The sequence below is a fragment of the Engystomops pustulosus genome, chromosome 11 (genome assembly GCF_040894005.1).
Source record: "Engystomops pustulosus chromosome 11, aEngPut4.maternal, whole genome shotgun sequence".
NCBI lineage: Eukaryota > Metazoa > Chordata > Amphibia > Anura > Leptodactylidae > Engystomops > Engystomops pustulosus.
Window position 1 is genome coordinate 72,499,215 of NC_092421.1, and position 14,943 is coordinate 72,514,157.

At 41.8% G+C, this 14,943-nt stretch overlaps 1 protein-coding gene across 1 annotated transcript in view; it reads right to left on the minus strand.

Annotated features, from left to right (window-relative positions):
• Window positions 1-14,943, minus strand: part of LOC140105591 (alpha-2-macroglobulin-like) — a 56,469-nt gene that overhangs the window by 1,346 nt on the left and 40,180 nt on the right. Inside the window, exons 27-35 of the mRNA XM_072129578.1 lie at window positions 14,637-14,711; window positions 12,803-12,965; window positions 12,357-12,562; window positions 8,689-8,904; window positions 7,638-7,765; window positions 6,654-6,744; window positions 4,293-4,361; window positions 471-573; window positions 280-321 (exon numbers count right to left, since the gene is read on the minus strand). Of these exons, the coding sequence (XP_071985679.1) occupies window positions 280-321; window positions 471-573; window positions 4,293-4,361; window positions 6,654-6,744; window positions 7,638-7,765; window positions 8,689-8,904; window positions 12,357-12,562; window positions 12,803-12,965; window positions 14,637-14,711 (1,093 nt within the window). The remainder of the gene's footprint in view (window positions 1-279; window positions 322-470; window positions 574-4,292; window positions 4,362-6,653; window positions 6,745-7,637; window positions 7,766-8,688; window positions 8,905-12,356; window positions 12,563-12,802; window positions 12,966-14,636; window positions 14,712-14,943) is intronic.

Sequence of the window (14,943 nt, forward strand, 5' to 3'; positions counted from 1 at the left end):
GGACCTGAGCGGGGAAGCGACACATGCAGGAATTTGGGCGCGCGATCTTAGAGTGCACGACCGCCGGACACTCCGCACTTCGTGAACTTTGCGGGACCAGGTAAGTAAATGTGCCCCATTATCTGTTGGCTGTTGTGGCAGTTACCCTGAATAGCAACTAATCATAGCTCATCTTCTATTTTGCTGCAGGTCATTAATATGAGCCATGACCTATGATTGGTTGCTATACTTACATCCAGAGCTAAAGTCTCATAACAAGTATTTCTTGAATTCTCTTACCAGAGCCACAAGGGAGGTTGTAATCTACAGTGGCATGATCGTCTGGAAGACAAAATTAGAAACGTTAGCAATAAATTGTAACACTAAGAGTTGCACCACCATAGTCTTATATGAAGTTAAAAAAAACTCAATCTACAGTGTCGTCTAAAACCCTATTTATATGCTATAATACAACATAATAAGTAAACTACCTGTCTCATAGTAGTCATACACTTTTACTGTTGCTGGTTTGAGGTCCTTCACCACCACGTCCTGTTCCACCATGAAGGAGAGGTCTACTGGGTTGCGGTCAATCTGAAGGGGGATAATATTGCCGTGAGTATAACATTCACTGATCAGAAAAGTAACTGTAGATATATGGTAGGTATTGACTTTATAAACTATCTGGAAACTAGTTAAAGGGGTTCAGAATTCAGAATTTTTGAGTTGAATGTACAGTCAGCCAATGATGAGGCCTATATCTTCAAATGAGCATTTTCTACCCCGGAATAATTGTGATTCCATCTGTCCCAGTTGTATATTACATTCTGTGTTCTATAATGCTCTTTTTTTACAGCTTGCATCATTTTGTATGTGTAATGGATAAAATAAAATTGTAGGACTAGCTCACAGGTCAATGTGTAAATCCCCTGTATTAGGTGAGTGCCCAGAAGGGCCGGCGCCAGTGCCCGGTATACGCAGGCAAGTACCGGGGCCTAGAGCTGTTGGGGGGCCCACATAAGACATAAACATAAAGAATCCATAGGGAGATCACTGCAAAGGGGCCCACTGAGGCTCTATCACCCAGGAGCCTACTGAAACCTGGAGCCGCCCCTGGTGCACAGTCCCTATGCAAGTAGTACACTCAACCATGCACAGGTATGTAGTATATCTGGTATATGTAGTATATCTGGTATGTAGTATATCAGGCGTGTAGTATATCAGGCGTGTAGGAAATCAGGCGTGTAGTATATCAGGCATGTAGTATATCAGGCGTGTAGTATATCAGGATTGTAGTATATCAGGCGGGTAGTATATAAGGCGTGTAGTATATCAGGTGTGTAGTATATCAGGTGTGAAGTATATCAGGTATGTAGTATATCAGGTATGTAGTATATCAGGTGTGTAGTATACCAGGTATGTAGTATATCAGTTATGTAGTATATCAGGTTTGTAGTATATCAGTTATGTAGTATATCAGGTTTGTAGTATATCAGGTGTGTAGTATATCAGGCGTGTAGTATATCAGGTGTGTAGTATATCAGGATTGCAGTATATCAGGATTGTAGTATATCAGGTATGTATTATATCAGGTATGTAGTATATCAGGTATGTAGTATATCAGGTATGTAGCATATCAGGAGTGTAGTATATCAGGAATGTAGTATATCAGGCATGTAGTATATCAGGCATGTAGTATATCAGGCATGTAGTATATCAGGATTGTAGTATATCAGGCGTGTAGTATATTAGGATTGTAGTATATCAGGTGTGTAGTATATCAGGTGTGTAGTATATCAGGCATGTAGTATATCAGGCGTGTAGTATATCAGGATTGTAGTATATCAGGATTGTAGTATATTAGGATTGTAGTATATCAGGTTTGTATTATATCAGGTATGTAGTATATCAGGTATGTAGTATATCAGGTATGTAGTATATCAGGCATGTAGTATATCAGGCGTGTAGTATATCAGGTGTGTAGTATATCAGGATTGAAGTATATCAGGATTGTAGTATATTAGGATTGTAGTATATCAGGTGTGTAGTATATCAAGTCTGTAGCATATCAGGCATGTAGTATATCAGGTGTGTAGTATATCAGGTGTGTAGTATATCAGGTGTGTAGTATATCAGGATTGTAGTATATTAGGATTGTAGTATATCAGGTGTGTAGTATATCAGGTGTGTAGTATATCAAGTGTGTAGTATATCAGGCATGTAGTATATCAGGCGTGTAGCATATCAGGTGTGTAGTATATCAGGATTGTAGTATATCAGGTATGTAGTATATCAGGTATGTAGTATGTCAGGTGTGTAGTATATCAGGTGTGTAGTATATCAGGATTGTAGTATATCAGGATTGTAGTATATCAGGTATGTAGTATATCAGGTGTGTAGTATATCAGGATTGTAGTATATTAGGATTGTAGTATATCAGGTGTGTAGTATATCAGGCGTGCAGTATATCAGGCGTGCAGTATATCAGGCGTGCAGTATATCAGGTATGTATTATATCAGGTATGTAGTATATCAGGTATGTATTATATCAGGTATGTAGCATATCAGGTGTGTAGCATATCAGGATTGTAGTATATCAGGTATGTAGTATATCAGGTATGTAGTATATCAGGGATGTAGTATATCAGGCATGTAGTATATCAAGTGTGTAGTATATCAGGCATGTAGTATATCAGGCGTGTAGTATATCAGGATTGTAGTATATCAGGATTGTAGTATATTAGGATTGTAGTATATCAGGTGTGTAGTATATCCGGCGTGCAGTATATTAGGCGTGTAGTATATCAGGCATGTAGTATATCAGGTGTGTAGTATATCAGGTGTGTAGTATATCAGGTGTGTAGTATATCAGGATTGTAGTATATTAGGATTGTAGTATATCAGGTGTGTAGTATATCAGGTGTGTAGTATATCAAGTGTGTAGTATATCAGGCATGTAGTATATCAGGCGTGTAGCATATCAGGTGTGTAGTATATCAGGATTGTAGTATATCAGGTATGTAGTATATCAGGTATGTAGTATGTCAGGTATGTAGTATGTCAGGTGTGTAGTATATCAGGTGTGTAGTATATCAGGATTGTAGTATATCAGGATTGTAGTATATCAGGTATGTAGTATATCAGGTATGTAGTATATCAGGTATGTAGTATATCAGGTGTGTAGTATATCAGGATTGTAGTATATTAGGATTGTAGTATATCAGGTGTGTAGTATATCAGGCGTGCAGTATATCAGGCGTGCAGTATATCAGGTATGTATTATATCAGGTATGTAGTATATCAGGTATGTATTATATCAGGTATGTAGCATATCAGGTGTGTAGCATATCAGGATTGTAGTATATCAGGTATGTAGTATATCAGGTATGTAGTATATCAGGGATGTAGTATATCAGGCATGTAGTATATCAAGTGTGTAGTATATCAGGCATGTAGTATATCAGGCGTGTAGTATATCAGGATTGTAGTATATCAGGATTGTAGTATATTAGGATTGTAGTATATCAGGTGTGTAGTATATCAGGTGTGTAGTATATCCGGCGTGCAGTATATCAGGCGTGTAGTATATCAGGTGTGTAGTATATCAGGTGTGTAGTATATCAGGTATGTAGGATATCAGGCGTGTAGTATATCAGGTGTGTAGTATATCAGGTGTGTAGTATATCAGGCGTGTAGTATATCAGGTGTGTAGGATATCAGGTGTGTAGGATATCAGGTATGTAGTATATAATGTATGTAGTATATCAGGTGTGTAGTATATCAGGTGTGTAGTATATCAGGTGTGGAGTATATCAGGTGTGTAGTATATCAGGCGTGTAGTATATCAGGCGTGTAGTATATCAGGCGTGTAGTATTTCAGGCATGTAGTATATCAGGTGTGTAGTATATCAGATGTGTAGTATATCAGGTGAGTAGTATATCAGGTGTGGAGTATATCAGGTGTGGAGTATATCAGGTATGTAGTATATCAGGTATGTAGTATATCAGGTGTGTAGTATATCAGGATTGTAGTATATCAGGTGTGTAGTATATCAGGTATGTAGTATATCAGGTATGTAGTATATCAGGTGTGTAGTATATCAGGTGTGTAGTATATCAGGTATGTAGTATATCAGGTATGTAGTATATCAGGATTGTAGTATATCAGGTGTGCAGTATATCAGGTATGTAGTATATCACGTGTGTAGTATATCAGGTGTGTAGTATATCAGGATTGTACAGTAACTATACAATATAGTGCACAGTTTTTGGCGGAAATAAGTTTAAAATTTAAAATAATGAAAGATTCTCACCTGGTCCAGGTACAAAGTCACCAGGTCAGTCTGGATGTCACTTCTCTGAATTAACTTTTCCTTCTCCAACTGTGAAGAAAAATTGATGTTACCCCTCACTATGGCAGGAACAGATCCCAAACTTCCAAAATCTATTTATATTGATTCCTTACTAAGATTCAGCATCACATGTGTACCACAGATTCAGCAACTTATGTAATACTGAAGTTTACAGTCTATGAGAATGAGGGGGTGACACAAGAGCTTACTGTCTATGAGGATGAGGAGAGGACACAAGAGCTTACAGTCTATGAGGATGAGGGGTTGACACAAGAGCTTACAGTCTATGAGGATGAGGAGAGGACACAAGAGCTTACAGTCTATGAGGATGAGGGGTTGACACAAGAGCTTACAGTCTATGAGGATGAGGGGGTGACACAAGAGCTTACAGTATATGAGGATGAGGGGGTGACACAAGAGCTTACAGTCTATGAGGATGAGGGGTATGACACAAGAGCTTACAGTCTATGAGGATGAGGGGTATGACACAAGAGCTTACAGTCTATGAGGATGAGGGGGTGACACAAGAGCTTACAGTCTATGAGGATGAGGGGTATGACACAAGAACTTACAGTCTATGAGGATGAGGGGGTGACACAAGAGCTTACATTCTATATGGATGAGAGGGAGACACAAGAGCTTACAGTTTATAAGGCTGAGGGGGTGACAGAAGAGCTTACAGTGTATGAGGATGAGGGGGATGACACAAGAGCTTACAGTCTATGAGGATGAGGGGGGTGACACAAGAGGTTACAGTCTATGAGGATGAGGGGGTGACACAAGAGCTTACAGTCTATGAGGATGAGGGGTTGACACAAGAGGTTACAGTCTATGAGGATGAGGGGGTGACACAAGAGCTTACAGTCTATGAGGATGAGGGGTTGACACAAGAGCTTACATTCTATGAGGATGAGGGGGTGACACAAGAGCTTACAGTCTATGAGGATGAGGGGGTGACACAAGAGCTTACATTCTATGAGGATGAGAGGTGACACAAGAGCTTACATTCTATGAGGATGAGGGGGTGACACAAGAGCTTACATTCTATGAGGATGAGAGGGAGACACAAGAGCTTACAGTTTATGAGGCTGAGGGGTGACATAAGAGCTTACAGTCTATGAGGATGAGGGGTTGACACAAGGGCTTACAGTCTATGAGGATGAGGGAGTGACACAATAGCTTACAGTCTATGAGGATGAGGGGTTGACACAAGAGCTTACAGTCTATGAGGATGAGGGGGTGACACAATAGCTTACAGTCTATGAGGATGAGGGGGTGACACAAGAGCTTACAGTCTATGAGGATGAGGGGGGACACAAGAGCTTACAGTCTATGAGGATGAGGGGGTGACACAAGTGCTTACATTCTATGAAAATTGGGGGGGGGGGCACAAGAGCTTACAGTCTGTTAGGATGAGGGGGTGACACAAGGCTTACAGTCTGTTAGGATGAGGGGGTGACACAAGAGCTTACAGTCTAAGAGGATGAGGGGGTGACACAAGAGCTTACAGTTAATGAGGATGAAGGGGGGGGGGGAAACAAGAGGTATAAGAGCTTGTATAATGGTCCAGCCGTTCTTTATAAGGGAACAGTATAAAATAATTTAATAAATAAAACTTCTGCTGTTTGAACCATTTATCAGCCGCATCTTATATACAAGGTCTATGGTGAAAGTGACTGCAGAGAAGCCTGGAGCTTGGTATCTGGTTATTACTGGATAACCAACGGGGAAAGGACAAAGGATGAATTAGCAAAGAGTAAGTTGACATTTTAAGCAGTTGGAGAATATGATTGGCCTGCCTAAAAAGTTGGTTTTAAGAGCACATGCGAAACCGTCGAGGTTGAGTATTAGTCTGATATTCCTAGGAAGGTCATTCCAGAGAATTGGTGCAGCTCGGGTGAAGTCCTGGAGATGTGCGTGAGAGGTTTGAATTAAGTTAGAGATTAATCTAACATCACTGGCAGATGGAAGAACACAGGTTGCAGCATTGTGCAGAGCTTTGTGGATGAGGGTTATTATTTTAAACTGAATTGAAAGGAGATGGGCAACCAGTGCAGTGACCGGCACAAACTGGAGGCATCTTAGTAGCGTTTGGTCAGAAAGACGAGTCTGACTGCTGCATTGAAATTAGATTGTAGAAGAGACAGTTTAGTGAGCGGAAGACGGATTAGTAAGTATAACAGGCTACATCGTGGTAGATGTGCTATTGGAAAGCTCTTGATGCCCTGATGCTTGATAAATCTACCCCAATGTTCATACAGAGTAAAGTCCACCATACAACACTGTGTCACCACTTTTTAATTTCTCTTTCTTGTAACTTACCTTCCTTACTGTGCTTTTCACTGGAATATAACCAGACAACATCTTAACTTCAATAACGGCCATGTTGGATTTCTCCCGTTTGCCGGTGTAACTGTAAGAACATATATCGAGTTAGGCTATATTCACACGAACGTATGGGGGATGTATATAAGGCCAAAATATATACGCCGTATGTACGTTCCCCATAGACGGCAATGGATGCACGCCGGGGCTTATGCTGACCGCTGTCCGGTCATGTCGTGATTCAAGCTTTGTTTTGTGTGAACTGTTTAGAAATGACTGCGTCTCCGCTATTGCTACCTTATCTTTTCTGCAACTTCTCTGCTTGAAGGCCATGTTGTAAGCTAACACAAGGACAATTAGTATAAACATTCTGTTTATATGAGAACAAGGCCTCTGGAAGAAACAGCACAAAGTACATCGACATTTTGGAAGAATGTATGTTTTGGAAGGGGATTTTCTGGTATATTCAAGCTGGCCTATAGCAACTCAGTATTTTATCACCTTTTCACACCCCTATGCAGATGATTTTATGTGTTTTATATATGTGGCTGCGCGTTAATAAAGTTTGTGAGTCTGCATTTTCTAAGAGACTGGTGTGTCTTAGTTTCTGCTCTCATCCCGGTACCGGGAAGTACTTTTTGGCTAAAAGGGTTAATTCGAAAGTCACCTTACAACTGAAGGACTGTTTTGAGTCCTAGATAAAGATCTTTTACACATCTAAAGAGGCGTTCCACTGCGTATTCGCACCGGTCAGAAGTCCGGCATAATTGTGGTGCACGGCCAATAAACTGAGTGCACCAGAGAAAAACTGATGCACCCATGGAATATGGGCACCCCCGGGTTCACTAAATTCATGAATACTGTGCTCAGGTCTTCATGAATCTGACACACTCTGCAAGAAACTGCACGTAGTGTGTATTAGTAAATGTGGGCCGTAGTGTGAAAAAATACACTATTTTTTTTTTTGCAAAAATGACTCACGCAGCAGTGATGAGAATCTCAAATTTCTTTACAGAATCCTCCACACATTCTTTTCTTGAAGATGATTTTACGCTTAATGAGAAAGGGGCCTCATCTTTTGGAGGAGGAACATTGTACCTCAATACCGCCTGTGAGATAGAGAAATAAGTTCCCATTACATTTGTACCTCTAGGTCTATAGAGCCATTTATCATATAAAGACATGTATCATATAAAGACAATTTAGACAGTAGTACTACTTATACTACAGTGAAGAAGACAAACACTGAAGGTACCAAATGCAATTTGTTACAGAATTCTGGTGTAGTTTCTGCCTTGTATTGCTTGCGCCACATGTTTTAAAGGAAATCTACCATTTGCTTTTATACATTGTGAACAAAACATACGTTGAGAATGCTGTAGCTACACAGATGCAGAAACATATCTTGTTTAATGCCTGAACTGAGTGGTTTTGCTCAAAAAACAAATGATAAAATTCAGGACCTTGGGAAAGCTGGGTGCAGGCTGGCTGACGTACATAAACACATTACTTCCACATACGCAGAAGATGCCTGAACTGTCCAGACAGGACTAATCAACCTAATCAATCATACACAGCAGCTGGGGGATGGTGCAGCGATTAATTACTTCTGCCTGTCAGGGACAACACAGTGATGACGTATTCTTGGCTTATGCTGGGCAGGACAAGGCTGGAGCAGTGCATAATTAGGATAAGAGGAGAAGCACCGGGGCAGCCACAAGAGCGACAGAACCTCATTATCATAATTTTATAATTGTTTTTTCAGCAAAACCACGCAGTTCCAGGATTAAACAAGATATGTTTCTGCATCAGTGAAGCTACAGCATTTTTAAGGTATGTTTGCATAAAAGCAAATGGGAAATTTCCTTACCAATTCTTTCAGACACTTTTAGTTACTTCTGCAACTTGAAAGATAAAGTTGTGTTATACAAGGGAAGGGTGTAGCATTCTATGATGATTGTATGGCCTATGGTGCAATACGGTGGACAGAAATATTTGCAACTTTTTGCTCATAACATTTTATTCTACTGACCTGAACAAAGACACAACCTGCTCCTGTTGCTGTCACAGTGTAATCTCCTGGGATTTTGGATAGTGATGCCTTTTGGAGTAGGAGCCGGTTATTCTTGTCCACATGGAACTCCTCATGGAATCCGAATTTGGAACTAACTTCCACAGTCACATCTCCTGTGTCAGAGAATGTCACCTCTGCATACTTGGCCAAAGCCTGGAGAGCCACCACTGTGTCCTTAAGGAGCAAAAAGGAATTGCATTAATCACTAATGTGTTCTTTGTAATTAGATAGAGAAGACCCAGGTGCAAATAACCCACAAGTTCATGTCATTTGGTTTTGTGGCATCACCATAATCAGGTTCTCTGAAATTCCATATAAAGAAATATGCATCATGGTGACACACATCAATGTACTTGACCTTTTAGACTATGAAATCAAATCAGGAAATACCAGTTGTCCTTGTAAGCCATTGGGCTGGCCAGCAACCACCGTATGGTCAGCCGTATGTAGGCTTTATTTTGAACAAAAGAGAACGTCAACAAACCAAAAAAGTTCAGAAAACTATTCAGCTCCTGGAAATGGTTGCTGCATAGAGGATGGAACATAGAGAAATAGGAGGAGCAACATAGAGGATTGAGTGATAAGAGGAGGATGGAACATAGAGAGGTAGGAGGAGCAACATAGAGGATTGAGCGACAAGAGGAGGATGGAACATAAAGAGGTAGGAGAAGCAACATAGAGGATTGAGGGACAAGAGGAGGATGGAACATAGAGAGGTAGGAGGAGCAACATAGAGGATTAAGGGACAAGAGGAGGATGGAACATAGAGAAATAGGAGGAGCAACATAGAGGATTGAGGGACAAGAGGAGGATGGAACATAGAGAGGTAGGAGGAGCAACATAGAGGATTGAGGGACAAGAGGAGGATGGAACATAGAGAAATCGGAGGAGCAACATAAAGGATTGAGGGACAAGAGGGGGATGGAACATAGAGAGTTAGGAGGAGCAACATAGAGGATTGAGGGACAAGAGGAGGATGGAACATAGAAAAGTACAAGGAGCAACATAGAGGATTGAGGGACAAGAGGAGGATGGAACATAGAGAGGTAGCAGGAGCAACACAGAGGATTGAGCGACAAGAGGAGGATGGAACATAGAGAGTTAGGAGGAGCAACATAGAGGATTAAGGGACAAGAGGAGGATGGAACATAGATAGATAGGAGGAGCAACATAGAGGATTGAGCGACAAGAGAAGGATGGAACATAGAGAGGTAGGATGAGCAACATAGAGGATTAAGGGACAAGAGGAGGATGGAACATAGAGAGATAGGAGGAGCAACATAGAGGATTGAGCAACAAGAGGAGGATGGAACATAGAGAGGTAGGAGGAGCAACATAGAGGATTGAGCGACAAGAGGAGGATGGAACGTAGAGAGGTAGGAGGAGCAACATAGATGATTAAGGGACAAGAGGAGGATGGAACATAGAGAGATAAGAGGAGCAACATAGAGGATTGAGCGACAAGAGGAGGATGGAACATAGAGAGGTAGGAGGGGCAACAAAGAGGATTGAGCGACAAGAAGAGGATGGAACATAGAGAGATACGAGAAGCAACAGATGATAGAGCAAAAAGAGGAGGATGGAACATAGAGAGGTAGGAGGAGCAACATAGAGGATTGAGCAACAAGAGGAGGATGGAACATAGAGAGGTAGGAGGAGCAACATAGAGGATTGAGCAACAAGAGGAGGATGGAACATAGAGAGGTAGGAGGAGCAACATAGAGGATTGAGTACCAAAAGGAGGATGGAACACAGAGAAATGGGAGGAGCAACATAGCGGATTGAGCGACAAGAGGAGGAGCAACATAGAGGATTGAGCGACAAGAGGAGGATGGAACATAGAGATGTAGGAGGAGCAATATAAAGGATTGAGCCACAAGAGGAGGATGGAACATAGAGAGGTAGGAGGAGCAACATAGAGGATTGAGCAACAAGAGGAGGATGGAACATAGAGAGGTAGGAGGAGCAACATAGAGGATAAAGGGACAAGAGGAGGTTGGAACATAGAGAGATAGGAGGAGCAACATAGAGGATTGAGCGACAAGAGGAGGATGGAACATAGAGAGGTAGGAGGGGCAACAAAGAGGATTGAGCGACAAGAGGAGAATGGAACATAGAGAAATAGGAGGTGCAACACAGAGGATTGAGCGACAAGAGGAGGATGGAACATAGAGAAATAGGAGGTGCAACATAGAGGATTGAGAGACAAGAGGAGGATGGAACATAAAGAAATAGGAGGTGCAACATAGAGGATTGAGCGACAAGAGGAGGATGGAACATAGAGAGGTAGGAGGAGCAACATAGAGGATAAAGGGACAAGAGGAGGATGGAACATAGAGAGATAGGAGGAGCAACATAGAGGATTGAGCGACAAGAGGAGGATGGAACATAGAGAGATACGAGGAGTAACATAAAGGATTGAGTGACAAGAGGAGGATGGAACATAGAGAAATAGGAGGAGCAACACATAGGATTGAGCGACAAGAGGAGGATGGAACATAGAGAAATAGGAGGTGCAACATAGAGGATAAAGGGACAAGAGGAGGATGGAACATAGAGAAATAGGAGGTGCAACATAGAGGATTGAGAGACAAGAGGAGGATGGAACATAGAGAAATAGGAGGTGCAACACAGAGGATTGAGCGACAAGAGGAGGATGGAACATAGCGAAATAGGAGGTGCAACATAGAGGATTGAGAGACAAGAGGAGGATGGAACATAGAGAAACAGGAGGCACAACATAGAGGATTGAGCGACAAGAGGAGGATGGAACATAGAGAGGTAGGAGGAGCAACATAGAGGATAAAGGGACAAGAGGAGGATGGAACATAGAGAAATAGGAGGAGCAACATAGAGGATAAAGGGACAAGAGGAGGATGGAACATAGAGAGATAGGAGGAGCAACATAGAGGATTGAGCGACAAGAGGAGGATGGAACATAGAGAGGTAGGAGGGGCAACACAGAGGATTGAGCGACAAGAGGAGAATGGAACATAGAGAGATACGAGGAGTAACATAAAGGATTGAGTGACAAGAGGAGGATGGAACATAGAGAAATAGGAGGAGCAACACAGAGGATTGAGCGACAAGAGGAGGATGGAACATAGAGAAATAGGAGGTGCAACATAGAGGATAAAGGGACAAGAGGAGGATGGAACATAGAGAAATAGGAGGTGCAACATAGAGGATTGAGAGACAAGAGGAGGATGGAACATAGAGAAATAGGAGGTGCAACACAGAGGATTGAGAGACAAGAGGAGGATGGAACATAGAGAAATAGGAGGTGCAACATAGAGGATTGAGAGACAAGAGGAGGATGGAACATAGTTAGGAGGAGCAACATAGACGCTGGTGGCATAGAACAACAGAGGATGGTTGACAAGAAAACCAACATGGGTGTGTAGAAAGATATAAGGGGCAACGTAAAAAGAGATTGGTCCTTGAGAGATAAGAATGAGTGAAAATAGAGAGAAGTGGGGGCATAGAGATATTAGCAGGAGCAGCATACAGAGAGATGAGGGAAAGAATATATCAAAGATAAGATTGAAATAAAAAATCATCTTCGGTTGAAAAAAATTGAGCTTTTCAATTTAGACAAAATTATGCTGCCCAAATGTGAATGATACCTGAGTAGAAGAGAATCCACCGTATGGATTTTGCTGCTTGCTCAACCAGTTCACAATCAATGAAGCTTTGCCAATATCTGGGTTTGGACCAGACAGAAGAGCCAGGAGCACATAGGAGGTCAACTCCACCTCTGCTGATGGAGCTCGGTACCAGTATGAGTCCTCGGAGGGAGCAGTCGAGTTCCTCTTCCAGTGTAGTTGTCCATCTGCGAAGGACAAAAAGAAGTTGTTGAGCAACGGACTTTCATACAACTAAGTACGGAAGCTGCGAATAATATCAGGAATACTGTATATCAGATGCTACTTATATGTTGTTTATGTTTTTCCTTATTTTATGATGTCTTATATATCAAACAATTAACCGTAAACCGCCAATCCGCTTCTGCAGCAGTATATAATACATCCATACTGACTCATTTTCTACTTATAGCTCACGATTGTCTCACCTCCTTTTACTGCTTTTCCATCTAATTTATCCAACATATTTTGCCTGAGTTCAGTGTCTCCAGACAATGTGAAGGTGTAGGCCAACAGAGCCTGGGTGTATACGTTACTGACATCCTCAGAGACCTTCCTCAGATAGGACAGAGCATTACTCAACAAGGGATTCTGAAAGGAAATCAAAGTGAGAAAATCTTAATTTTTAATACTACTATATATAGAACAGATGAGACATTGGTCTGTACTAGGTGCATTTACCTGTGGAGTGTGCATGTGGCGAACGTGGCCCTTTTGTGGTGCAGCTGCACTAGTCATCATGCGACAAAAATTTCTGCACTGAAGGGGGCGCTCCGGTGCTCAGTCAGAGCCACATTTACCATGCAAATTTCGACAGAAGGGTGTTGCAGGCCCCTGGTTAGAGGTGCACCAAAAAAAAATTCTGCACTCTGTCGGAGAATTGCAGGGGGCGCCATATCCATGAAGAATGGGCGCCACAAATCATAAATCTGGCGCCCCCTGCGCACTACAAAGGTAACTGCACATAGTGCAGTTTGCACTTATTTTTAGTAAATGTGCCCCAGTGGGGCTCATTTACTAAGGGTCCGAATTGTGCACTTTCGTCGGGTTTCCTGATGATTTCCGATTTCCACCAAAAGCCCCGGGATTTTGGCACACGCGACCGGATTGTGGCACATCAGCGCTGGCTTTGACGCAACAGAAATCAGGGGGCGTGGCCGTCGGACAACCCGACGAATTCGGAAAAACCGTGGCGCAGCAGCAACACCTGCGGGATATCGGGCGCATGGACCTTAGTGAATCCCGGCAGACCCGAGAACGGAGAACGCGCCGTTGGATCGCGACTGGACCGGGTAAGTAAATGTGCCCCAATGTGTCTGTAAAGACTCACCTTACAACATTACTGTCAATGACGTTTACACCTGAGGGCGAGTACATGGGGGGGCCTATTTTAATAAAACTGTTCCAGCATAGCTCATTACAGATTTATAAACAGCTAAGGAAAATGAAAGCTGAGTTCTGATTGGTTGCCCTCAGACGCTTTTGATACATCTCCCTTGGTCCTTAAATGTATTTGCTCCGTCTTCAGATTCCAGAGACACAGCAGTCCCCCTATCTTCTGCACTGCAGCACCACAGAAGTAGGGAGGGCCATTAGATATGCTTTAGCCAATAAGGTGTCATATCCTTTGAGTCCTGAGGGTCATTGAGACCACTGATTGGCTGAATTGAGTTCCTACTAGCAGTGCAGATCAATGGGGGATCACCACAAAGCTGGGACTGGTACCTGGAGCAAGGTAACTCCACTTATTTTTGGTCACCCCTGAATCTGCATTCAGAAGGGTTTTCCAGGATAACCTGCAATAGTTTATTGGTGGGTTGAGCTCCTTTTCTCAAGAATCCACACCAAGCTCTTCATCCCAACATCCATCATCCCTTCTTGACACCTTTAACCATTTTCTTGGACCTTACACAAAATATAATGGTTTGGAAAATACAGGCAGTCCCTGAATTATGGAAACCTGACTTACAAATGGCTCCCAGTTACGAAGGGACCTGTGGTAATTTATTAGCTACAATGAGCAGTTGTAAGAGATGAGAAAAGTTTCTGCAGTGAAGCTTAATTATTAATCCTATTTCTTATGACAAACCCAAAATTGTAAAAATCTAATTGTCACAGGGACCAGAAATTAGTTAAACTTACACCTACATTACATTCACAAATTCAACCTTAGAACAAACCTATCTTGTACGTAAGTCAGGGACTGTATGGTAAAATGTGATTAGTGGTGAAATTCTTGTCTGTCAAAACCCTAAAACTTACCTCTAGAGATTCCCCGGCCTCCAAAAGAGCAATAGTTATATAAGCAGAGAGAGAAGTTTCATCCTCTACTCCTCCCTAAAAAGACAAAGTAAAATACAGATTTTAAACATTATAAAAAAGGGGATGTATCATGGATTCTACACATCTATTATTCACTGAAACATATATATGTATATATATATAAATACACATTATTTGTAGCTCCCGGCATAACTGCTCTTACCTATACCGCAATAGAATGTGTTGAAAAAATATTTCATTTGTACCTATTTCTGTCTCTGAGTGTCTCTGACTGTCTCTGTCATTG